Source organism: Sceloporus occidentalis, unplaced genomic scaffold (assembly GCF_023333645.1).
Source record: "Sceloporus occidentalis isolate IW3139 unplaced genomic scaffold, rSceOcc1.0.p SCAF_15, whole genome shotgun sequence".
Lineage (NCBI taxonomy): Eukaryota > Metazoa > Chordata > Lepidosauria > Squamata > Phrynosomatidae > Sceloporus > Sceloporus occidentalis.
The window spans coordinates 14925454-14951135 of record NW_028316995.1 but is presented as its reverse complement, the minus strand read 5'-3'; the positions used below and the strand labels follow the sequence as shown (position 1 = coordinate 14951135).

At 33.8% G+C, this 25682-nt stretch overlaps 1 protein-coding gene across 1 annotated transcript; it reads left to right on the top strand.

Moving 5' to 3' along the window:
• Nucleotides 1-4458: 4458 nt before the first annotated feature.
• Nucleotides 4459-10880, top strand: PAX1 (paired box 1). Its single transcript, XM_089481418.1, has 5 exons — nt 4459-4462; nt 4823-5455; nt 6733-6875; nt 7162-7381; nt 10783-10880. The coding sequence occupies exons 1-5, from the start codon at nt 4459-4461 to the stop codon at nt 10878-10880; spliced, it is 1098 nt and encodes a 365-aa protein (XP_089337544.1).
• The last annotated feature ends 14802 nt before the right edge of the window (nt 10881-25682 follow it).

Below are 25682 nucleotides of genomic sequence, written 5' to 3'. Positions count from 1 at the left end.
ACTAACTGCAATTTGACAGGCTATGGATTGTTTGGGGTTAGTAAGGTTTATTTATCGTTTTGTAGTGAATTTGTTCTTTTACCATTCACTGCTCCATATTCCAGATCCTGATTTGAGGAGGGTGTTCTGTAAGTGCGAAATTTTGGGGGGGTCTGTTGGCAAAATATCGAAATATATGATTGTATTACCTCGATATTTAGTGAACATTCTGATTTAATGAAGATATAGAACATTATTCAATTACTGTGTGAATTCTACACACAGCCAGCAAAACCTTCTTGCAACATGAAGAGTTTATAGTATTGCCTTTTCAAATAGTTTAAGTGGTAACCCTACACAAAATGTGTTACGTGATAATTGTTTCAGGTATTTTTGTATCGCAAAAAAGATTATCTTCAAAACCCTAAATCATCACTAGGGCTGTTTAATTATTTCGTGACTAGTGATCCTCACTTATGAAGTGCAAGATGTCATCTGGTCCTAATTTGGTTTATTTTATTTACATGGAATGCTTTTTTTAAGGCAATGTGAGATTCACAAGCTATGCCATGGGTCTAAAGTGTATATTAGGTGTAAACACAGGCTGAGTTACCTACCTGCTAATTTTCTCTATATAAAAGCAGGTGCAGATGTTTTTTTAAAGGAAGGACTAACAGAGACTATTTAAGGTAAAACATATTTTTTATAAAATAGAGTATTTTAACACACTAATTTTGCAAATGTACACCGATCCTTCTGGCACATTCAATTTTGCCGAATTCAAAAGGGGTGCAAAATGATTTAATATGTATTGCAAACCATTCTGAAGAATGAAAACTACTTAGAAGGTATGAGAATAACTTGATGTATCAGATCAATGCTCGCATTGTATCCAGATGAATACAACTGGATTAATACAATGTAAAGGAGAAACTGTTTTGCCAGTGTAAGTAGAGTGTCTGGCACTTAATGGGTTAAATCGATCCGATTTTGCCCGCTCCTGTTAGTGGTTACAGGTAATGCGGTGATATGCGACACGTCGGTATACTGCAGAGTGTACTATTAGCTTTCTAGAAAGCTGCGCTCCAGAATGATTTATTAATTTAATAAGCTCCTATGAACGCAGGCCATAGAGCGAGTAAAGGGTGTAATGAGTATGGGATAATAGGGAAAAATGAAGAGTGAGCTCAATGGATACGGATCTGAATTGCAGCCAGTCTCATGTGTTACTGCCACCTTATTTCACTTGGTAATCTAGAGCAATGGCATTTCCACATACACTCTGAGTGTCACTGAACGCTCTCTTCGGCTCTATTACCTGAAGTCAATCAAGAAGTAAAGAAAGGACAAATATTGGCTTAGGAGTCATGTTTTTGGAACATTTAAGGACTGGGAATTCATTTTTTGCTGAGTGTCAAGTATCCATTGATCTACCTATCATGTATCATCTATTTATTTGTATGTGTGATTTATTATTTTTCTATCCATTTATAATCTATCAGTTCGTCCATCTGTCTAATGAATCTATCTATCCATCTATCGTTATCAGATAATGTTCTTTTCTAAAAAGATTTAACTAAATCTGAAGAAGGGACCTCTGAGGTGTAGAGAGTTTTTGTATATTTACATCTTTTTCAATGTTGGGCCAATACAGGGTTATGAATTTCGACCAAAGGCTCAATTTATAAATCTGAAAAGGATTTTTAACACATACAGACAAATAATTATAGATGGGTATATCATTTCATGAACCAGCAACAGCTGTTAATATATTTTTAACTGTCATCTCTTTAATTGTATGTATATGTTTATAACTATATTATGTATCTATGTTTCCACATATGTTTAGATTTCGTATATTAATGGTATCAATCGAGATGTTTCCATTTAATGTTATTTCTAGATAGTTTATTTTAAGCATAGAAAGTATATTTTAACATTGTGTGCCAGATTTATGTAGTGTATACAAAAAACTATGCGCACAAATGTTCTAAAATCGATCTAAACACTAGTTATATCTTAAAATAACTAGAAAACAACTTGATTAAAATCTGGGCATAAAATTAATAAAATAGTGCATATTATAGAATTACCTGTTGTCTTTCCGAGGTCTCCTCGCGGTGACTCTTTTTCTTGACCCTCCTTCAGACAAACGAATTCAATTCCTTCTCAGATAAAAAAAGATCCATTACTTTTTCATGCATCGGAACAGTTTGTGGCTGTAGTATAATGGATATCCAGCAGAGGGAGCCAACATGTTTACTGTCCACGTTAGAAATCCAGTCATAAAGTGCATAAAGCGTGAGGCAATAACTTATTTAATTATATATAAAAACTGGTTAATTGCGTTTTATTCTATCCCAAATATTTATACAGAGGTGACACCTAACAGAGCCAACCAGATGAATAAATGTATCCATTTTGCCAACAACATGCTGATGTCAAACGCTTTATTTTAATGGGTTCTGTGTGTACCCAACAAATGGTTAATTCTATGTTGTACCATGAATGGTATCAAGCCAGTTTATATATATATATATTACTCACATTTAAAATGTTAATTCCCAAATAGTGTTCATATATTTGAAATATATGTAATGAAATAGCATAAAGAACATAATTCATATTATATAGTGCTTTAGACTATATAATATTGATACAATACATATTTCCATAGTTGGCTAGATAATGTTCGTACATTATTGGAGTATGTATTTAAAAAATGCAGAATCCCGTATTATAGGTAAGCTTCATATCAGGTTTACAAACCATTCAGATAATAATAATGATAATAATAATAATAATAATAATTACATGGACGTCTAAATATTCAAAATCGCTGTGTATGTTACCTGCTGGCCTACAGAATACAATTACTCATTTACCTTAAACTACATTTTTGGTATATATAAACAGGAGAATTTGGGCACCAGATTCTATAACGCATTACTATAGAATTAGCACGTTTTTATTTTATAACTTTATTTTAGTTTTTGTTATGCAGTCTATGGGAAGATGTGTGCTCGAAGTTATTTTTTATATTATTCGAATATGAGACTTTTGGACTTTTCGAATTTGGTACATCTGATCAAAGCAATTGTCCTTTAAGTACTTGCTTTGCGCCAGGTAAATACATAGGTTAGGTTCCTAAATTCTTGGATAAACCACTGAACGGATTTAGAAAACCCCCCTTTTGCCACCTGATCTCTGCAAACATCCTACATGCCTAACTTGTAATCTGATGATGAAAGCTTCTTAGCTTCACTCAGTGGAAAATAGGTGTATATCACTTAACAGAATCAAAACATAGCAGCTAAACTTCTCCATGTATATTCCGTTTCTCCCTATACTACATATATAACCTGAACACACTTTGCAAAATTAAGGAATAATGGTTATTATATCAAGAAAGCCTTTTTACAGGAAACCTGTAATATATGTATAGTCTACACAACTAGGCAGGTGTGTGAAATCAGTTAAAAAGTAAACGAGGCAATGTACTTATATATACACCTCAGAAAATTAATGGACAATGAAGGAATAATATTAGACACACACACATATATATATTGTGTATATGTATATTGTATATATATATATATATATATATATATATATATATATATATATATATGTCAACTATGCCTTTTTAATATACCCATTCCTTTTTATATCTTTATATTTTATCAATACTAATTCATTAACTGGTTAACTTTCTTGTAACCGGTTTCACACACCTGCCTAGTTGAGTTAATATATATATATATATATATATATATATATATATATATATATTCACAAATATATAATAAGATTCATCTTGTTTTATAAGTAATCAATAAAATGCACATTTTGCTGTTATGAAATACATGTTAAAGAACATCACCCTTTGTTATTTTATCACATCTAGAAAAAAGTACTTATCTGAAGTCTGATCATTTAAAAATTGAGATGAAAAGAAAATTGATGGATAGAGCTGCCAGAGTGGTATAAAAGACTTAAAAGTTGGTGATTAGTGTTGTTTTAGAGTGAGTGGGGTAAGACATTCTATGAAGAGAGAGCTAGGGTTACACTAGACCGGATGGGTAAGAAGAAGAGGGGAGAGATCTCTGCCTATTTCGGATGACGGGAACCAATGAGCTATCACCAGTAGCTTGTGCAGCTTGACCACCAAGATTGACGTGGAAGACACGTCAAATTGATCTGAACAAACTTGAGGCAGATAACTTCAGTAATTCCCATCTAATCGGATAAAGATCACCCAGCGCTTTTGTCTCCTTGCATTTGAAGTTGCTGTTCAAACACTACAAGAGAGCAGTTTGTGAAGGAAGTGCCTTAAAGATCAGAACCCTCCTCCAAAACAGCTCATTGGAGAGCACTCTGCTCTCCCCCGTCCATGTATCTCTGGGTTACTTCTGTTTGACTTTCTTCAGTTCTCTGCAGTCTTTTCCTGGATTTTTTTTTTCATTTTCTCACGGGATGGGTAAGAATTCTTCTCTATTAATACGCAAATGCGGAAAATATTAGTAAATACCGGGATACTGGATTAATGGGGGAACTTAACAGATCTTAACAGAAAGTACTTTCGCTTTGCATATCATGTAATGCTAAGGAATCAACTCTGCTGTGCCTTCTTAGCGATTATGCTTTTTAGATCTTTACAGCGCTTGTTACTTCTGGAAATGTTAACATTTCTATGCGAGTAGGATGTCCATGCATGAGAAATTTGCATGGGATTCCTGCCTGCTCATGGCTTTAGTATGATCTGGAAACTTAAGGAATGTGCATGTATTCCAGATGAGGGGTTCATCGCCGCATTGACTTTATGGTTTTGATTTTACAGAGCAAGCCTATGGAGAAGTGAACCAACTAGGTGGTGTGTTTGTGAATGGAAGACCTCTTCCCAATGCCATCAGACTGCGGATAGTGGAGCTGGCCCAGCTAGGAATCAGACCTTGTGATATAAGTAGACAGTTACGTGTGTCCCATGGATGTGTGAGTAAAATCCTGGCTAGGTATAACGAGACTGGCTCCATCCTACCAGGGGCTATTGGTGGAAGCAAACCCAGAGTCACCACTCCTAATGTGGTGAAACACATCAGGGAATACAAACAAGGAGATCCAGGCATCTTTGCTTGGGAAATTCGAGACAGGCTGCTGGCTGACAACGTCTGCGACAAGTACAACGTTCCTTCTGTAAGTTCAATTAGCAGGATTTTGAGGAATAAAATTGGCAATCTGTCTCAGCCAAGCCAATATGAAAATTCCAAGCAGCAGACATCACAAGCCACACTGCCATATAATCACATCTATCAATATCCCTATCCTAACCCGATGTCACCTGGGTCAACAAAGATGGGCAGTCATCACCCTGGAGTGCATATGCCCACTGGACATGTCAGCATTGCGAGATCCTGGCCATCCGCCCATTCTGTCAACAACATTCTGGGTATCCGCACCTTTATGGAACAAACAGGTGAGTTTGTGGAAAGTCCGTGGACTGCACATTGAGTGTTAACAGGATTGCTGTGAAGCGTTGAGTCTACACATGTGCCAAAAGCCTATAGATCCAGTATCCAGCAAATCAAAAAAATATACTTTAACAGTATACTATAATTGTAACTTATTATAATTATAACTATAATTGTAACTTATTAGTCTAACAAATACAGTTATTTTAATAATGTAACAATTACTAAATACGTAGTGACAATATACAGAACGATCTATCTATCTATCTATCTATCTATCTATCTATCTATCTATCTATCTATCTATCTATCTATGGTCTATCTGTCTAGATTGTGGAACAGTATGCTGAATTCTTTCATTTTGTTATTAGTGGTCAGCTCTATAATTGTTATTCTGTATGTGGCATAGACCTGACTAACTGCCTGTGCTAACTGGGGGCATAATGGTGGGTAGGGATCAGGCAACAATATACTTGTCAAATATTTGCGTACTGATGAAAGACAAGATGCCACAATCTTGTTACTAATGACATGTAGTTGTTTTTGTCCCAGCACAGAGCAAATACTAACATATATATATATATATATGTGTGTGTGTGTGTGTGTGTGTATAGATAATATATGATTGTATATATATATATTAATGTATATATATTATTAATAATATTATATTTATATATCTAACTATTTATATTACATATTTGTCGTATATTTTCAAAGCTGTATATTCGATTGTAGAACCTGCCCACTAGCTATTGTTACACTGTGTCTAATGTTCGAAATAACAATAATTATTTTCTTTTCTAACAGCTATATATCAGAGAGTACCTATAAGATAGATGTGCATTATTTAAAACAAATAAAATTGACATTTTTATACGCAAGTTTCAGGGTTAAAATGAAACCAATACTGTATGTGGTCGGGCCTTTCCCCCTTCACTTATCAAATCCATCCTACTCTCTATAAACTGTAGATTTTTAATTTGTCCAGTTCGTAAACCATTATTTTAAAAATAGTTTATATATATATATATATATGCATATTTTTTAGACTAACGTTTATATAACTTTCAGGATCGCCCACCTTCCTTTATAAAATCCAAAGTAAACACAACATTGATTTATATATTACATTATTATATTGTATATATATATTTGGGATTTGGTTCCAATTAGTCTAAACAAATGATTTTTCTTGTTATTAATAAATATATTTATAAATGAGTTAAGTGTAAGTGTGGCAGTTTTAACAGTTTTTTGTTCTCTCTCAATGTTGATTCAGGAGCTATTGCTGGAGCTGAGGGCTCAGTCTACTCCCCCAAAATGGAAGAATGGGCAAGTGTTAATAGGACAGGGTTCCCTACCTCCCAGAATATTAACTGTATTGAAAAGGCTGCTGTGGATCCTGACATGAAGTACCCTCAGGTAAACTGCATTTCCCACTAGAAAAAACTTGGTCTGGGCCGAAAAAATCCACATTGATCTATAGAGGTCTATTGCACTGAGCATTTCTATTAAGGAAACTGATCATTATGTGTCATTCAGCATAGTTTGTGCTTCCAGCATGTAAACCAATAGTTTGGATCTTGATTGTGAACACACTCCTGAAAGAAACGTGCTATTTTTGAAGAGCAGAAATGACCTAGTATATTTCATTTTAGGACAAGAACAGAAATATTGTATTAGTGACAAAATTGTTTCTTTCTCCCAGACTGCCTCAAGCTTGTCTTCTGTGGGAAGTTTTGTCCCTGCTTGTGCCTACCCTTCTACCAACCAATATGGGGTGTATGGTGGACCTGGAGCTGGTTATGTTACCCCAGGGCATCATTGGCAGGCACAAGGCAGCCCCCTAGCTCATCATGGGCCAAGCGTGACTGTTCATGGAGGAGAAATTGCAGCCCCTATGACCTTCAAGCACCAAATCAGGGAAGGTATGAAAACAAAGATGAAAAATGAGAGCAGTGCTTCAGCAGCACAGTGAAAACTGCCGGCTGGGGGGTAGTTAAAGCCAGATCTCCAGGTTTTACAAAAAGAAATAACACTGAGAGGATGTGAGAGGAACAGTAGGCTCTACTCTCTCTGGATGGCCTGATTTATGGATTTATTTTTGATGCATGCGGGTCTTCCTTTCCCTGTGTGATTTATAGATTACATTCTTCACTGTCTAAAGCATCAGTTTCCCCTTTTACTGTTTTCCTTATTTTCTTATTTTTTGTTATGTCGCTGTATTTTCTTTTCCACTTTCTGCAGATAGCTCAAATTTCTCTCTCTTTATATATATATATATATATATATATATATATATATATATATATTAAGAAGCAATGTGTATAACGAATAATAATAACAATAATAATAATACGGAGTTACATTATATGTATATTTTATTGTAATAGTGACCATATTTTTAAAAAAACCCGCTAAAATACGATTAAGTGTACTTAGATTCGATTTAATGGCTCAAAATAATTAAAATACGCAAAAATAAAAACAAATAAAATGTAATGTTGATACTGTTGAACCATTGTATCTAATATATCAATACCAATAACAAATGGGCTTAAAAATGATCGTTTTTAGTTTACCAAATATTATTTTAATTACGCGTGTATGCATTTAGTTTACAAGTGCGTATACATGTGCTTGATAATAATAATAATAATAATAATAATAATATCTAATTATACTGCCGATGCAAAAGCACTCATAGGGCTGAGTAATCTAGATTTTGTTAATTTGTGAGAAAAAGATTTCTGAGTACATTGAATAAAAATCATATGACATTACTTTCATCATTCTTTCATATTTAATTAAGAGGACAGCTAGTTTTTGAAAGGAAAAATAGATATATGAATGATACGTATATTTATTGTAACAATGATGTATATAATGATTTTAAGACATAAATCTTAAATTCTGTATCTAGAAAAATTACGAAATTCTGTAACAATATATAATTGGCAAATACTTCAATACATATAATAAAATGAATAGTAAAAATGCAGGATTATAAGACATCTTGTTCTAAGGGATGTTTTAACATCACTGATATTTTTAGTTCGTTACTATATATTTACTTTTCTAAATGATAAAATGCCAACGTGCTACATTATAAAAAATTAATCAATAATTACAAAACAAAAGTGACTGGTAGCATACAACATGAGACAGATATGCTATATAGTATAATAGATTATTGAATTAATATATAGTATAATATATATATAGTATAATGTAGTATATTAGTATATACATATTTTTATTATCATCGCTGAGTTATTTAGATCTAACGTTGAAATATAGATAGATATAGTATACAATAATCAAATAGTATTATTGTTTGGTATATATATATATATATATATATATAAGTAGTATTATGATAGCTGAGTTATTTATATCTAATTCAGATGTCCTTCAAATGAATACATTATTTATCTTAAAGCCTAAAAACGTATGAAGAACATGCAATCGCAACGGTTTAATCTTGATCATTGGTTTACACTCTTTCTATATTTATATTTTGAGATATACATCTAAATGTATATTATAAATTTAGTTTTTCTGCTGTTAATGTGCATCAATAGGAAAAAAATAAACTTTCTGTGACTTCAATAATTGAAAACTGTTCATGTCCTGATTGGATTTTATTAGTGCTCTCATTACTGTGTTGTTTAGAAAATAAGACTAATGCAGATTGTACAGCAAACATCTTGCCTGTAAAATTACAAGACGCGATTGAATATTTTTTTAAATAAAAGTCAGATGGGTTCTGCAATCCAAGCCAGCATTGTTTAGGTCGGAGACGTTGTTAACATTTCTGTAAACCCAGCAACAAGGAACAAATATTAGCCGTGCACTTCAGCTTCAAGGAACAGGGCATAATGTTTTTTCAACAAACTGTGAATACCTTCAGGTTTATATTTATTTCCAAGGCTTTTGTTCGAGGATAAATGTTTCATTGTCAATATACTGTAGTGAGTATCCTAGTTTTGTTTGGCAAACTTGGTGCCCTTCCATTTCTAAGACCAAACTTGAAGCCCTTCCAAAAATTCTCAAAAACAGGTGCACCTAAGTGACACCGTTGATTATGCTTCCATGATTAATGAAGTATTATGTACAGTTAAATTGAGAGACCTAGATGGATTTGGTATCTGTTATGCAAACCTAATAGACAAGTGCTGACCAACTCAGGGTCTGCAGCTTCCTTTAGTGTATCCTTCATTATTAAATAAAATATATTGTTTATTAATCAAATTAAAAAAGGAGTCCTTGGTTGAAGTTGGGTCAACAAAAATGATGTAAAGTTATACAAGCGTTTTGGAGCTCAGAAGTCTCTTCTTTAGAAAGGAATTCTTGTTAAAAACATTTAGACATTTTATTTCAGTAAAGGAAATTGGGCCAATACATCTCCACATCTTCAGCTAATTTTCCCACCATAGTCTATGGAAGGATTGTTTTTCAAATATTTGTGCTAGATTTAATTCAGGGATTTAATTAATCTCGTGTTCTGTTTTATGCAGATCACTGCGTAACCTTCTGGAACACAGAATGCAAACTTTTGTTTTTGTAGTTTTAAAAGCCGTAAAACCCGGTGCTAAAATGGATTTTGCTGTTTCTGTTGTCCTTAAAGGGTTAAATCGAAAATTTCCCCGTGTATATTCTTAAAGCAGTACTCTCAGATTAAGTGCAGTGTATGTAAAACCCCTAAATCAGTAGCCCACGATTAAGGTTCAGGATTTGCATGTCCATGTCAGTGATGTATATCATTAATTCCTTGTTATTTTCTTGCATTCTATGTGGAATATTGGTGCTGGAGCAACATTTCATGGAAACTTACAATTAAAAGAGAAATTTACTTTTCTCAAACAATTTATTTTACTTGGGTGCTTGTCACTCACATAACATAATTATTTGGCTGAATTTGCAACATAATTATTAAATAGTTATCATTAACAGAGAGTTTGCTGATCGCATGGGATAGCGAATAAATTACAAATCACTAAGGCATTTTCAAGAAAACACTGTATTTGAGATAATCTCTATACCCCTGTCTTTGCTAATTGCAATATCGCATAAGACTTATTAAGAGCTTGTAGGAAGAAGCTGGGGTAGCCAAAAGGCATATCCCTCCCAAACTTCAACTCACAAAAACTTAAGACCAATTCTGTATTGATGAGATGAATAATAGTTTAGATTTAACAACAGTCCAAATGTATTTTAAAGGCTACCCAGGACTGCACTTACTTATAATAATATTTTGCTGTGTGAATATTTTAACCTTTATATATGTTTCCAACTAAACTGTTTTTTTTTCTTTTTATTATTTCAGTGGTGAGCAGAAAACAGACTAGTCCAGTCATTAAATCCCAGGAAGCCCACAATAATAATAATATACATGGACTATCTATTCCTGCTTCCTCATCTTAACAAGCCAGGGTAATCCACTACTTGTACAATTTAAGCCCTATTCACCCCAAAAGAAATGTGGCTGAACGTGGATGAACCTTGAAGAAATCCAGGCAGAGACCACAGCATTCTTTCTCAGCAGATTAGTAAAGAAAGAATAGGTGAGATACGATTTGGAGATCTGATGAGTTATTTACTTTGGGAACCTGAAGCTGGTGCTGAAATTAACTCTAGACTTCTCTGTTACCTTTTGTTTGCTGTAATTGCGACCCCCTCCTCTCACAAATGTGTCCCTCGCTCACTAACACCTGATATGCACTAAACCTTTCATATATAAATTGGATCATTCCTGGCTGGCTGTTTTAGCAGACACTGATATTTAATGTTTTTCTTGGATACATTGCCCCCCCCACCATCAAATTATTGGAATATGATGTATGATGTGAAACAATGTTTGTGAGAGTAATGTATATCCTAGATTGTAAATTTACAAATAAATAACAACATTTTATTTTATATTTTTATAAACTTAAATATCATAAATAAATGAAATTGACATTGATTTGTGTATGTTGGATTATTGGATACATGGATTACTACTGTCAATCTAATAGATTTTATTGTACAATTTTGATTCGATAAACCCTGGTTAGGCATTACAATGAATATCTAATGTAGAGGGACTAGAAACCCATGTGTATGACAGACCTGGGAAAACACTTGCATAGTAGTAAAATTTTGTTTTAAGAGTTTAATGTTTTTTTAAAAACATTTCTGCCTCCATAACAAATCAACTTACTTTTCATAATCATTTCCCCGATATTATTATGTATGATGCTGATCACAGGCAAATTGGAATATTCTATAAAAAATCGTAATATTGCACCAAGGAATCTGATGGTCCTATACAAATAAATATAATGTGTTTTTATGCTATAGGATGTTTTTTGTTTTATGCTGTTTAATGTTATGTTGTAAATGGATTTCTACATAAAACAAAAGTAAGTCAGTAATGTAGAGAGAGGAGTATGTTTAATATTCCTACTAACCAAATATAACAGGAAAGACTTAATATGTACACCCTAGAAGGCCAAAGGCAGAGACATTATAGAAATATTCAAATATGTCAAGAGATTAAAAAAAGTCCAATTATTTTTTTAGTAAGGCAGGGCTGCCAGAACTAGAGGGCATGATTTAAAGTTAGAGGGGAATGTGAGAAAATTCTACTTTACAGAATTACATTACATTTGATTTATAGAGAGCCAGCAGATTCCATAGGGCTAACAGAAAGTGTAGTACAAACTGGGATAGATTTTCAGTGGAAGTAGGGCAGGCAAACAAAGTAAAGGAATTTAGGGAAACCTGGGGTGTGTATGAATATATCATAAATAATTAAAATCTAATTAAAAAGGGGAATATAAAAAGGATAATTGGTTCTTTTCCGACATCCTTATGTATATATTTATGGATCTGTTTTAACCAACATAAAAAATGGATATGTTTTTTTAAGCCAAATTGTAATTCACTACCTTATATTTAATAAATTCACATTTTGGCCATTGGCTGTGTTACTTGCCCTGACTGGATAGATGTGCTCAGTCCAAGCTGGCTGTGAGCTTTAGTGAGGTTAGGGTGTAAAATGACTACTAGTTTGGAGAGTGCAGATTGTGTGTATTATCTGTCTGAAAGCATGTCCACTAGCATAAAAAAGTTCATAGAAATACATATGTGTGTAAATAGGTTCTAGGCATGCCAGGTATATAAAAAGTAATTTATATCAGCACTGGTACTGCTGATTAGTAACAATAGCCATTTAATCTATTAAAACAGCTTCTTCCTATGATGAAATGTTGTGCTACATGTTAAACATTTTCTGGCACCTAAAAAAAACAATTCTGTAGTATCACAAGCAGATAAGATTATTAGTGTCCACTTCCTAAAATTAAAAACTATATTAAAACCGAGCAGCCAAGTAATACGAGTAACTGGCTAAATTGATGAATAATCCCATACATTGAAATGGAATAGAGTATAGATCCAAATAAAAAAATATAAAAAAATTGAATAAATAAATAAATAAAATACATATAAAAAACTGAATAAATATATACAATACAGAATCAATGGAACAAAATAAAGGAAATGTAGCAAGTTGAAACATTTTTCTAAAAAAAAATGCAATGCACATCATGTCTGATTTACTTATTTATTTATTTAATTGCACTCACAAACACTTTCCAATGTACTTTTCCTGTCATTAAAATATCATTTATGACCACTATTTATAACATAGCATTTAGTCTGTTTCTTATTCTCTAAAGATTGGTATAATTCATTATTATTATTTTACAATAAAGTAGCCTAAGATGTTCAAACTTGGATTCAAGTGATTAAGAGCACACAAAAATATTACATTAAGTATGAGTGGTTCTTTGGGCTCTGCATTTAAACCTTTATTATTGTGTTATAATAAAGTATTATAGTAAAATATTGTGCTATTAATCCCCTCACATTGTTCTTATACCACATAATATTATTAAGAGTATAAAGTTGTGGGTTAAAAGATTAGTAAACATATAAACTTGGTGTGGATATAAAGTATGTTGCTTTTTTCAGATAGAGTAATAATACATTTTTTCTAAACAAAATTTTGCAAAGGACACCCACTCAAATGTTTCAATGTGCTGTTTCCAATAATGTTTGGCCTAGGTCCTGTATGGACAGTGTCGTAGGGAAACTGGGAAAATCAAACACTATGTAAATCCCCCCCCCCCTGGAATTTGGAGGATTTTAATCCATAATTAATGTAATATTTGTTAATTCTCTACTCATGTCAACGCATTTTTGTATGAAATGGTAAATATTTTCCCAAGAAAATATTGAGCATGTTTACATGGTTATGCTGAACATATATGTCCGCTTGGTGATTTTATAAAGAAATATAAATTAGGAAGTGGCAATTGCTATGCTTTGTCATTAGAATATTTCACCTGTATTCCTTAGGATTGAAAAAATGTTGATGATCCTGTTAAAATTAAAACGGGAAATCATTCATATCCTGATAAGGCCACTTTTATAAAGCCTATATTAAGGTTATTATTACCCACAGGTGAGGGTTGGTTTGGTCAAAACATTTATTGTTTTTTTTAACTACATAAATTGGTGAAATCCACAAAGTTCTCAATGGCTTGGATGTACCACACATGTTTAGTTAAAGTAAACATAATTATGTAATGTTTTCATGATACACTTTGTTTAAAATCTGTTTATACTCTTCATCTTTGGAGTTGGCAAACCTCTCTTAAATGCGTGAATAATTTGAATACCATCATTTTTGTACATTTCCTTTAATTTAATTTTGTGTGTACTTATTGCTTAAGATTTCATTCCAGCTTATGTGGTGAGAAAGCGTTATTGTATCCACACACTCTGTTCTAAATTAGTTGTACTATGGAACATAGAACAAAATCCTATCAAGAAGCCAACCTGGTACCATCAACTTCCTTACCTTATGTTGGGTGAAAATGTAACAATAACAACCATAAATATTTGTATGCAGACTTGCTTATCTCTTTACCTGTCAGTTTTGCTTTAGAAAGTATTTTAATGTCCATAGTACACCTACCTGGTCTCCAATGATGCCATTGGCATCTCCACAAATGGACTTGGGTGTAAAAGCTATATAGTGTTACTGTTCATGGCATGCATGTGACAATTAGAATCTTATAAATACAAATATTCTGTAACCCATTCCATCATTCTTTCTCCATATTATTCTAATTTCAAACTCTGAGTAAAATCCCACCTATTCAGAGAGGCACACCACCTTCCCTCCTCAACCAGCATGGAAAGCATCTTCCACGTCCACCTGATCAACACAGTTCACTCACCCTCACTACAATCAACTCATTCTTACCCAAGCAGTCCTTCCTACTGTGCCCCTTCCCCCTCAACCACCAAATAGATTGTAAGCTCACAAGAGCAAGGCCCTCTTCTCCCCCTGTACCAGTAATGTCTTGTCTCATTTATTTTCACTGTACCCTGTTGTAGCAGCACTATGAAATTTGCTAGTGCTTTATACAATTGTAATAATACAATTTTGATTGTTTACGCAATGAAAAGAAAACATTTAGATAAAATACAGAGATATCATGCTAGACTTCTTAACGGTATTTATTTATGTATTTCTTTCATCTGATAATGCATCTCTGGCATTGAATACACCCCATTAAGTGAACTATGGCTTAGTCTATCAACTTTCTCCACTTATATTATAGAAATTTGTAAATAACATTGATTGTAATTGTAAAGCATTTAAGTAGAATTCTTCCTGCTTTATTAATTTTGTTGAACCTGCTTATTAACTGGTTTAAAATGTAGATTAAACAAAAAAAAGGATTACACATGAGTACACAAAAACTTTGTTCTTTTAAACTTTTAGAGAGCACACAACTAAACCATATTGATTCCGACAGCATTCACAGAAGACCATAACCCACTATTGTTTCTAATTTGCATTCATACCTCATTTCCAATGCCAATAGAGATAACTAAAACAATTCCTATGCTACTGTGATAGAATGGAATCCACATGGAGAGTCGCACACTGTGCTCACTTTGTAGTTTCCAAATCACTTTCATATTGCAATTTTGCCAATCCATCTGATTCGCATTAACACATTATAGTCAAGCTGGTGAATTCAAAAGACAAAACACCCGTATACAAATGTTTAACAGAGGTTCTAAAAGTTCCATCTGATTTATGTAAAATCATATAGAATTTGGAAGACCTTTTCATATGTTGTATGGAACAGATAAAATTTGAAGATTTAAGATACGTCAGAGTTTTTTTTCACATCCATAACAATACCCATATTGGATACTATGTATTGAGTACACCTATGCAAGTTAGTTTTTTTTCCTGAATTATGGTACATCTTATTTTAATTCATATGTCATTACATTACACTCTATTATAAAGGAGCTGTAAAATGCTAATATTATGTTCTGTGAATACCTGGTAACTCTCAGGGTCACAGAGTCTAGGGCTAACTCCTTCCTATTCTACATTGCTGTAACCATATGGAAGGCTCCCGGTTGGTGCTTTTGCTACCAGTATATTATGGTAAATATGAATGCAGAAGACTGATATAAATGTACCTTTAAATAAGACAAGTCCAAGTTTCCATGAGGACCAGTATTAGAGCCATTTGGGTAACACATTTGGCGAGTCACTACATAGGATTATTTCAGCTGATTTTGAAAGTTCCCAGTTATGTTTCTGTGGATGTCCATCAAATTCCACCACCTTTACTCTGGGAATTGGGCGGCATATATAGATATACTGATTTACAGATTGCAAATACATGGCCAAAGGCAAAAATATTCAGAAAAATATTATTACAGGGCTGCCTTTGGTTCCACCTACTATATTCAGGGCTGAAAATTGCATGCCTTCTTGCGCCAGGTGGTGCAAGGTGAGGGGCGCTTGAGCCTCCTTCCACTTCTTGAAATGGATGTGATGTCAGAGTAGAGTACGATCCTAGCCCTAGCTCTGGATATATTTTATAAAATGTCTGTTATGATGATGCATGAAGATTATTTGTAAGGTTTAGACAAATATATTTTAAATAATACAAATAATTTAAACATATTACATTAATTTAAGTATCAAAAATATTATTTTAATAAATGAGTGAGGAACAACCCCCAAAAATGTATGTAAATGAAAAATAAAATAATTCACAAAAAGCAGAAAAATAAAAATAAAAAAATGGGATCCAACAAAAAAAGAAATAAAAAAAATGTATAAATCATTTCATAATATCCATATAATGATCATGAGATTAGTATGTAATTATATTACACAAAATGGGTAATTGATCAGGCTAATTCATTAATATCAGTGATCAATATATGCTAATCACACAAAAAAGACAATTTGTCCCTCCATCTGGATAAGGTATAATTGTATCCCTAGTGGTTGCTCATTAGTCCTGCAGAGTTGAAGCTACATAACATCAGGTGCAGACTCCTGTTTAACAGTCCAGTGTAACTCCTCTTGTGTATCTATTTACTGCCATGTTGTCACGACAGGAAGTGGGACCTATATACCGAGTTGCTGGTCGATATAGTTGATGTTGTTGAAGCAGTGCAATCCGTTGCGCTAACTAGCTTTAATCATGTGATTCCAGTCTTTGCTTAAAATGAACTCACCATAAACAATTTGATTTCTCTGCAATGCTCAACAGAACACCCGAGGGCTTGTCTACAAGATATCCATATGTCAATAAGAAAAAATAATTCATAGAAATCTCTGACAGTATGTTTCAGATATCAGCTACCTGAACTGAATTAAACTTGCTGGGGATACAAAGATATTTTTCAGTTCTGTTCTTAGGAGAGAATAAAAGATGATGGTGATAGGTAATTAACAACAGGCTTATAAACAGTACCCATATAGGGTTTATGGTAGATGCATTGTTGACAAATCAATAAAGCCAGTTTAAGGTAACAGGGGATTAGATTTGGGGAAAAGATAAAAGTCATTAATAAAAGTTGACTTGCTCTGATCTTTGTGTTGACTGCAAGTGAAGCAGCTGAGCGCCTTTCTGCATGAATTCTGAAACACACAGAGGATGAGAGTGTAATGTATACTTTATCACTTCAAAACAGCTTAGCAGACTAATCCAATGCTAGACTGACAGAACCTTTATGAAAGGAAATGTGCCAGTATTAGACTGGTCATTTCTTCTTTGTACTTTTTTTTTTCCTATCACAGGTGGTACCTTTCCATGTGCAGGCTCTATGATAACATAAACTTTTCAGAACATTTACATTAGTTTTATGTATCTTGTCAATTTATATTTTGATAATGGTGGTACCTAGCCTTCATTAATGTGAAAATCATTCACATATCTCCGGATGGATTAAAACAAGCTTCCAGCTTGTGTTATAACACATATTATATACATTATTATACCTCTTAACATGTCTTTGACTGGTATCAGTCTCCTTTATAAGGTAATATCAAGAAGAATCCATATACTCAATGAAGTCTAGTTGCTAAACCATAAACATATGTGAGTTGTAGTGAGTTGAAACGTCTTAAGTCACCAACTTCACCATGCATGATGAAGGACATTCCCATGTGAGTTTTCTGAATGGGTCTTGTACAATGGATAGATATGACATTTTAGACATAGTATTTGCTATAAAATAATTAACTGTACTGCTTTATTGTGAGTCTAGAATTCAAACCACCTCAATCAAGAGCTAAATGTGTAAAAAATGTGTAGCAATATAAGTCATATATTCTTTTCTTTTAGATGACACAGACCTATCATTCCTACCACGGAATTAAAACACACAGATGGTTTATGATGATAACTATTAAACAAGTAACAATGAAAAATGATTGTTACGTTTTTTGCAAAATAGAATTTTTTAGAAATGTAATTTGCGTTTAGAATACTAGGATAATTATAGAATAGTATGTTTTACCTACGAAAGAGTGCAGAGGTGACATTCCATCCATACCATCATGCTGTCTACAGTTAGGAGCTGGCGTCAGAATATTTCCCAGATATGTATTAACCTGGAACTGACTGATTGATTTCATTACCTGTCCTTCATAGCACCACATAATCCCTGCCGTACGTAACTGCTTACATAATACTCACCAGATTTACAGCAGTATCTAGGCACGAATTAATACATTTTTGACCTCTTTATGGTTTATATTTGAATATGATTCACCAGTTTCAAATCACCCATTGAAATGAATGATTCCACTTTTAGCCTCTGTATGATATTTGAAATTAGTTCCTTCCTCCCTCCCCTCCAATAATTTCTACCTTCTTTCTTCCCTCTCTCCCTTAGTATCTATCTCTTCCTTCTTTCTTCCTTTTCTCCATCATACCTCCCTAAATTCCTCCCTCCCTTCCTTCCTACCCACAAAGGTTACTTTGACATTTTGTAAAATTGTAAAACTTTTGGCAAGTGTTTCTTTTTTGTTTGAATGTCTAGCATGCTAATTTACTACTACTGCTCCTATCGTAATGGATACTCTTTGACCTTTGATATAATCATACTTATGTATAGACAGAACACTTGACTGCACCTTAACTATTTCACAACAAATGCCATCCTTCTTAAATCCCACCCCTGTTGCTAAAAATAATGCTATGTCTAGCTCCAACTTCATTTAGGACCTTCATAGCCACCGCTTTTTAAGCAGGATTTTCTTTTTATTGATAAAAGACCTTTAAAATGCAGCATTGTTTTTAATTTTGCTTTTACGTGTTAGGTGGGGTGATATTTAAAAAAAAAACAATAGGTGGAATGCCACCTAAAAGTCACTCTAAAGCAACGACTTTTTTCATTCAGTATTTATTTTTTATTCAATCTAGCGGTAATTAAAATAAATAATTTAGCTAATAGAGGTGAGCAAAGAAAAATACATATCTCTGAAAATAAGATCTATATTTTCTCATGTCTGAGTTTCTGTAATTTTTCTAAATATTTTAATGAGTAACAGTGAAAATACAGTGAACCATACAGAAGCATGGAACTTGACATCAGATAAGAAGAGTTTTATGTCTACATTTTTCCTGATGTGAAGACTAAGACCTTAGTCAGTCTTTGCTCTCGTCCTATATTCAAGAAGGCCCATGCATGTTTAAATTCCTTTATTGTATTAGCCTCTACCGCATCTACTGGGAGGCTGTACTAAAGTATGACAATAAAATGGAACAAGCGTTAATTGACATCCTAGGGAATAGGTTCCAAGTGATTAAGTTAAGAAGAGAAGAGTGAGGAAAATACATCATTAAAAGGATGTAGGTAAAGTTACTTTACAGCAATAAAATTTTGCAAGCTGTAATTGACTGTTGGATGGCATACCAGCAAATGTGGGCCAGGTTAAGGAAAAAATAATAATTTTTGCACAAAAAAGGACAAATAAATAAATAAAGAACATTCCCACTTGTTTGTTTGCAATTACCACTTATCACATACTGTATTAATCTTGTGGGAGGAATTGAATTTTGTAGAGGGCCATAATCCTAATTAAATCACTGGTCATTTGAGATGACGTTTGAGATTAATTTGTCATTGAATCCAAAATTTTAAAAAATATATAAATATATAAAGGTATTATTGAGGCTTTATGTAAATTGGGTATTTGCATCATTTCTCATGATGCGCTAGTGATCACTAGATTACCCTAGAATTCTACTATCAGACCCAAAAAGTAAACTTAAATACAGTTCCTAAACACAACTTGCATTGCTAAACCAGATTCCTTAGAACTATTATAATAGGGGAGAGTGGAAATGAACAATAATATGTAAGATAACAATTGACACAGGGTCCTCTTCTTACCAGCTTACAATCTATTTGGTGGTTGGTTGAGAATGAGACAGAAGGTGAGACGTGAAAGGCCGAACGATGGAGAGGCAGGAAAAGCATAAGCAAGTTAATAAAGAAAAAATCTAATCAATATACTGTATACAGGTGGAAACATTAGATATGTGACTATTCATTTTTAAATTCTGGTATCTATTCAGAGATGCTCAAAGAAGTTTCCCTGTTATGGTGCTTTCATTTCAATAAATCAAGAGATTGAAGAGGTCTTAATCACCGGATGTGCATATGTCTTTGAAAGCAACAGTCTGTTTGTCTGTCTCTCTGTCAACAAAAAGAGAAAGAAAGTTGATCATGGATGGTCTCAGGTAAATGAGCCGAGTCCAGACTTGGTAAAACAATGATAAAACAAAAATGGCAGAAGATCACTGAATTGAACATAAAAGCAAAAATTAAGCAAACATCTGTTTGTTCATTCAACATCAATCTCTTTCAGATAATAACAAATGCTCAAATAATCACATGCAAAATGACCACCATAAATACACATTACGTACTGCCGTTATATTGTATACATAATTAACAGTCTTGACTCACACAGACAATGCTAGATAGCATTGCAAAATGAAGGTGGAAAAAGTCTTTTAAATTGAATTTCCCTGTTTTTATAAATTGAGATGGCTTTATACTGCAATTTTATTAGAACACACTCAAGTATAAAGTTAAGCTGTTTCAAGTAATGTGCAACAGTAACATAAAAGCTAATTTATAGTTTAAACATGTGCTAATAATATAGCACAGTTTGTAATAATAGTGAATGTTACAGTACTGAATAGTGCAACAGTGATGCGTAAATTTTATGTGGCTCGGTTAGGCGCAGTTGTTTCTTATATTACATTTTACTGATTAATCCATTCTTGTATGTGTCATGTTGCTTTTCTTCACATTGGATCTAGTAAGAGAATACGGTAGCAATAATATATTACTGTAAAAAGTGAGTGTATTAAGCTGCTCATACAAAACAATAAACATACAGTATTACAATATAGCAATACTAGCATATGTGCCTGTCATTGAAATTGTATGCATGGAAATATTTTTTTCTCTCTCTCTTATAATTGGAATGACATGCTCAGATATTTTTGTTCCTCTATTCTTCTCCTATGTCTCTTGCTTCTTCTTCTTCTCTCTATATTTTATTTTCTTTGTCTCGTCGCTGAAATGGTATACTCAGGTATTTTTGCTTTTTCTCTCTATATTCCTCTTCTTCCTCTACTGTCTCCCACTCATCTTCTTCTTTTGTCCATGTTTATTTTCTCTGTCACCTCTATAAAATGACGTAGTGAGATATTTGTTCTCCTCTGTTTCCCCTCTTCCCTCTCTTCACACAACACTACCTAGCAGCCCCTTACCCTTCCACACAAACCACAATAACTGCAGCTACCCACATTATCAGGCGGAACCCCCCATGTACAGAATACTATCTGACATAACCTTTCTTTGTGCATACAACACTGTCCAGCATACCCTACCCGCTGCATACTTTCCAAAGTATTGCTAAAACACAAAGAAGAACTAAATATATCCACATACATTCAATGGTTACTTTAGAATTAACGATAGGATAACTATTCATTACTATTGAAAAATAATGCCGACATTCAAGAATTAAGAATAAAAATCAAATAATACAATTTCGGCTATTTGTTTCCATCAAAAATAGCGACTTTTATATTAAATATTGGCATGGAATGTAACTAAATGTTTATTTTTGCTCAAATACCACTTGTCATATATGCACCCAACAAAAATAAGATAAACATGTTCATTAAAACAAATTAAAACTACTCTCTGAAGTTAAAAGGCCTCCAATAGCTCTCCCCTACTATGTAGTATTTCTCAATGCATTCCTATATATCACTATTTAAAATCCTCTCTATAAATTTAGCATATTTCTCTGTCCCCAATGGACCAGCCCCTCAAAGGAGATGCGTTTGACCAAATGTATTTCCTGGTCAAGACAGTGTACCTCTAGAGTTTCCTTGCGTGATATTCCCACATGTGCCCATTTGGCATTCCCATAAAAATATATAGTATAGTTAGTAGTATAGTAACTAAACCTTGTGAAGGTGTCTTCAAAACAAAAACATTGGAAAGTCCTTTTATGTGACAACCATGAGAGCAGCCCTCCTAAATTCATTTTATCAGGAGTTGTTTAATTGTCTTTACTGCTAACATATTTTGCCCGGAGAAACAAATTAATATGATAATTTGATCACATATCTCACATACCCTGAGATAAAATAGGTCCTTGTTCTGAAACCAAATATCTCTACAATAATTGGCAAAGTTCAAGCTGCTTATGTTTACAGTCTCGTTACTGCTAGAACTTCCACCACCTGTTAGACGCGTATTAATATTTTCAAATGCAAACAAATGTTTATTTAATTTTCCCATTGAGACAAATTATTGACAGGTTGGGAATTTGAACTAAATTGTAACATATTCAAATATCACAGCTTCTTTTGTGACTTTTTTTTCTTGTTATTCTGTTCATTCTTTTTGTCTCTATCATAATAACGTTCAAGAAAAAAACCATATAGACATGCAAAGCAAACCAATGTTAAGAACTCCCAGTAAGACAAAGACAAAACATGAGAGGCATCACATAGATGTGTTTGAAAATTTGACAATGGAGATTAGGGTTCAGACAGAACACTTTAAAAAAAAGGAAAGAAATTAAGTTACAAAGGAAACAGTATGTAGCTTGTTTTAAAATATTGGATCGACTATGGGTTAGGCTCCAGCTCAATCAACAAAGTGTTTCAAAATACACCTACCAACATTTTGCAGTGGTAATGGTGCAGAAAGTGTAATTATGATCACACACCCTGGCCATCAATACCATAGGAAAGGATAAAGCAAGGAATGTATTTTCTTAAGAGGATGGGGAGTGGAGAAAGGTATTATCTGTGAGAAAAACACCTTTACTGTAGATTTTCAAAAAAAAAGACAAAAATGATGCTACATTCATTTTAGAGCAAGAAAAGGCTTTCATATTTTATTTTGCAAACAATACAACTGATTCATGTTTAACACCATTGTGAGAAGAAATGTGTAAAGGCATTGTAATTATTCTTAGGAGGCTTGGTGGGAAATCACTGCATTTAATATGGGGTCCATACAGCAAAACATATTAGTCGCTTACATTGCTTTCAAGTGTTGGGGCCTTTACGTAAAAACCCCAACTTTTCACATTTTTAATAATGCTAAAGAGATTTTAAAGGTAAAATAAAAAAGGATGTATTTGCAGCCTCTGCAATGTTACTTTTATTTCTGCTTAAGATTCTAGAGTTTATTTAGTAAATTTAGAATTACAGTCTCTAACTTAACTATGGGGTACAAAGGACCAACCCTGGTAATGTCTGCATGAAGAAGGGATGAGTTTGTCCTGCACAAAGTCTAGAGTAGAGTAGTATCTAATCTATTTAACAGGGTATTGTGTAGGACCATCTCTGCCCTTATTGCAAGGGAAACTAACCAGGGCTGGCTAACCTGCGAGTTGAATGTCCTCCTGCTAACACACAATTTAGTGAATACTCGGACTATCGGACTATATATCTCCTTGTAGCCTGAAAAAATATTTGAACTTCTCATTATGTGAAGCAGGGTGAGAGTTACTTGTGTCCTTGAAAAAAGTTATTCAAAGGCCCTCTAAACCTAGTTTATGGGAACCAACTAATCTTGCACCCATATGAAAAACAGTAAATTACTTAAATTTGTTTTTTTTTTCTACTCATGTGCAAAACAGATTTTCTTTCAGTGGTGTTTTTTTGTAAACCAAAAGGTATTAGGTCTCATTCTGTGCAGATCACTGTTGTGTTGGTCTGTTCCATGCTCGCTGCATTATGCAACAAGGTCCCTAACTATATATTGAACAGGACATTTCAGGATGTGGTGCAATTAGCTTAGAAGCAAAATGTGCTATTCTCTGTAGTAGAAAAATCATATACAACCACATTTCCCCGCAGAACATTGTGTTTTCATACCTTTATTCCCTGTTTCATCTCACACCTCCTCGTTTTTTTCCCACCCATCATTTCCCGTTTCATCCCGGGCTATAATTAAATTTAAAGTAAAACTGTCTGCCAGTGTAAACTCTCAATGTGACTCTATGTAAGTAGACATTTATATTGTTTACACTAGACTTGTGCATTCATATTCGGGCGAACATGAAAACGAACACGAAGGGTGCGTTTTTGTTGTTCAGCCTGAATACCGAACATACAAACACGGTGGCAAAATGTATACGAAGACACACAACACGAGGAATCTACTAATATCCCTGGTCTCTTCCCCATCTAGCCTACCTTATCTATGCAGCATCACAGGGGTTAACGGGAGTGGTAATACATAGGTTCGCCATCAGGAGTTAAAGGGCCAAAAGGGGCCCCTGCAGGCGACTAATAGGCTCACTCGCAAGGCCCTTTAACTCCTGACAGTGCAACTTGGCCTGGGGAGACCATGGTCTCTATTGTTCGCCAATATTTGAATTGCGGCACCAGAATTTGAAAAGTCTGTACGAGCAACTCTACTGGTCACCAGCAGTGGGCTCATCTGCCATCAACCAATGAAGTACAGGTGCACTTCATTGGTTGATGGCAGAGGAGGCCCCTGCAGGCGACCAATAGAGTTGCTCCTACAGACATTTAAAATCCTGGCGCCAAAGCTGCTGCGTAGTGGATACCGCATAAACCCCGTATTAACCCCTTATACAGAAAGCGGCAGAAAATGAAGAAAAAAAACAAACACGAAGAATGTACATGAATATTCGCCCAAACCGAACACAGGAACAGGCGAATATTCGTGGAATACGAAGTTTTTTTCCCCCACGAAGAGGAGCACAAAGAGTTGGCCGGCGTCCAATTCTAGTTTTCACAAAGTCCTATAACTTAATGATCCCAACATTAAATTGCTTCACATTATGCTGTCAGTTGTATTTCAATAATGACTACTCATTGGGTCCAAACTTTTTTGGAATGTAATGGATAACTGCAGGTCCACCCTTACCTGAATCTACTCCACCAATTTCTGTTTTTTTTAGGCATATTGAACCTTTTTTTTCTGAACATGGTTACCTATAATCCTAATCTGTGACCCACTTTCATTTTTATTACAAATACTTTAACCCTTCGTGACAAAGGCTGATTTTACTTTTTGTACCCTTCGTGACAATGGCCTTTTTAACATTTCTGCGCTGCTTGTGTTTAGCTGTAATTTTCTTCTTTCCCGTTTACTGAACCCACACACATTAGATATTGTTTTTTTCAGGACAAGAAGGGCTTTCTTTAGATGACATTGTTTTGATTGTATCATATTATTTACTACTAAAAAAAGTATAAAATATGGTGAAAAATTTAGAAAAAAATGACTGTTTCTAACTTTTAGTTGAAAAAT

Coding starts and splice junctions, on each gene's coding strand:
- PAX1 (XM_089481418.1), top strand. Junction 5,456..6,732: donor CACCTTTATGGAACAAACAG/GTGAGTTTGTGG, acceptor ATGTTGATTCAG/GAGCTATTGCTGGAGCTGAG. Junction 6,876..7,161: donor CTGACATGAAGTACCCTCAG/GTAAACTGCATT, acceptor TCTTTCTCCCAG/ACTGCCTCAAGCTTGTCTTC.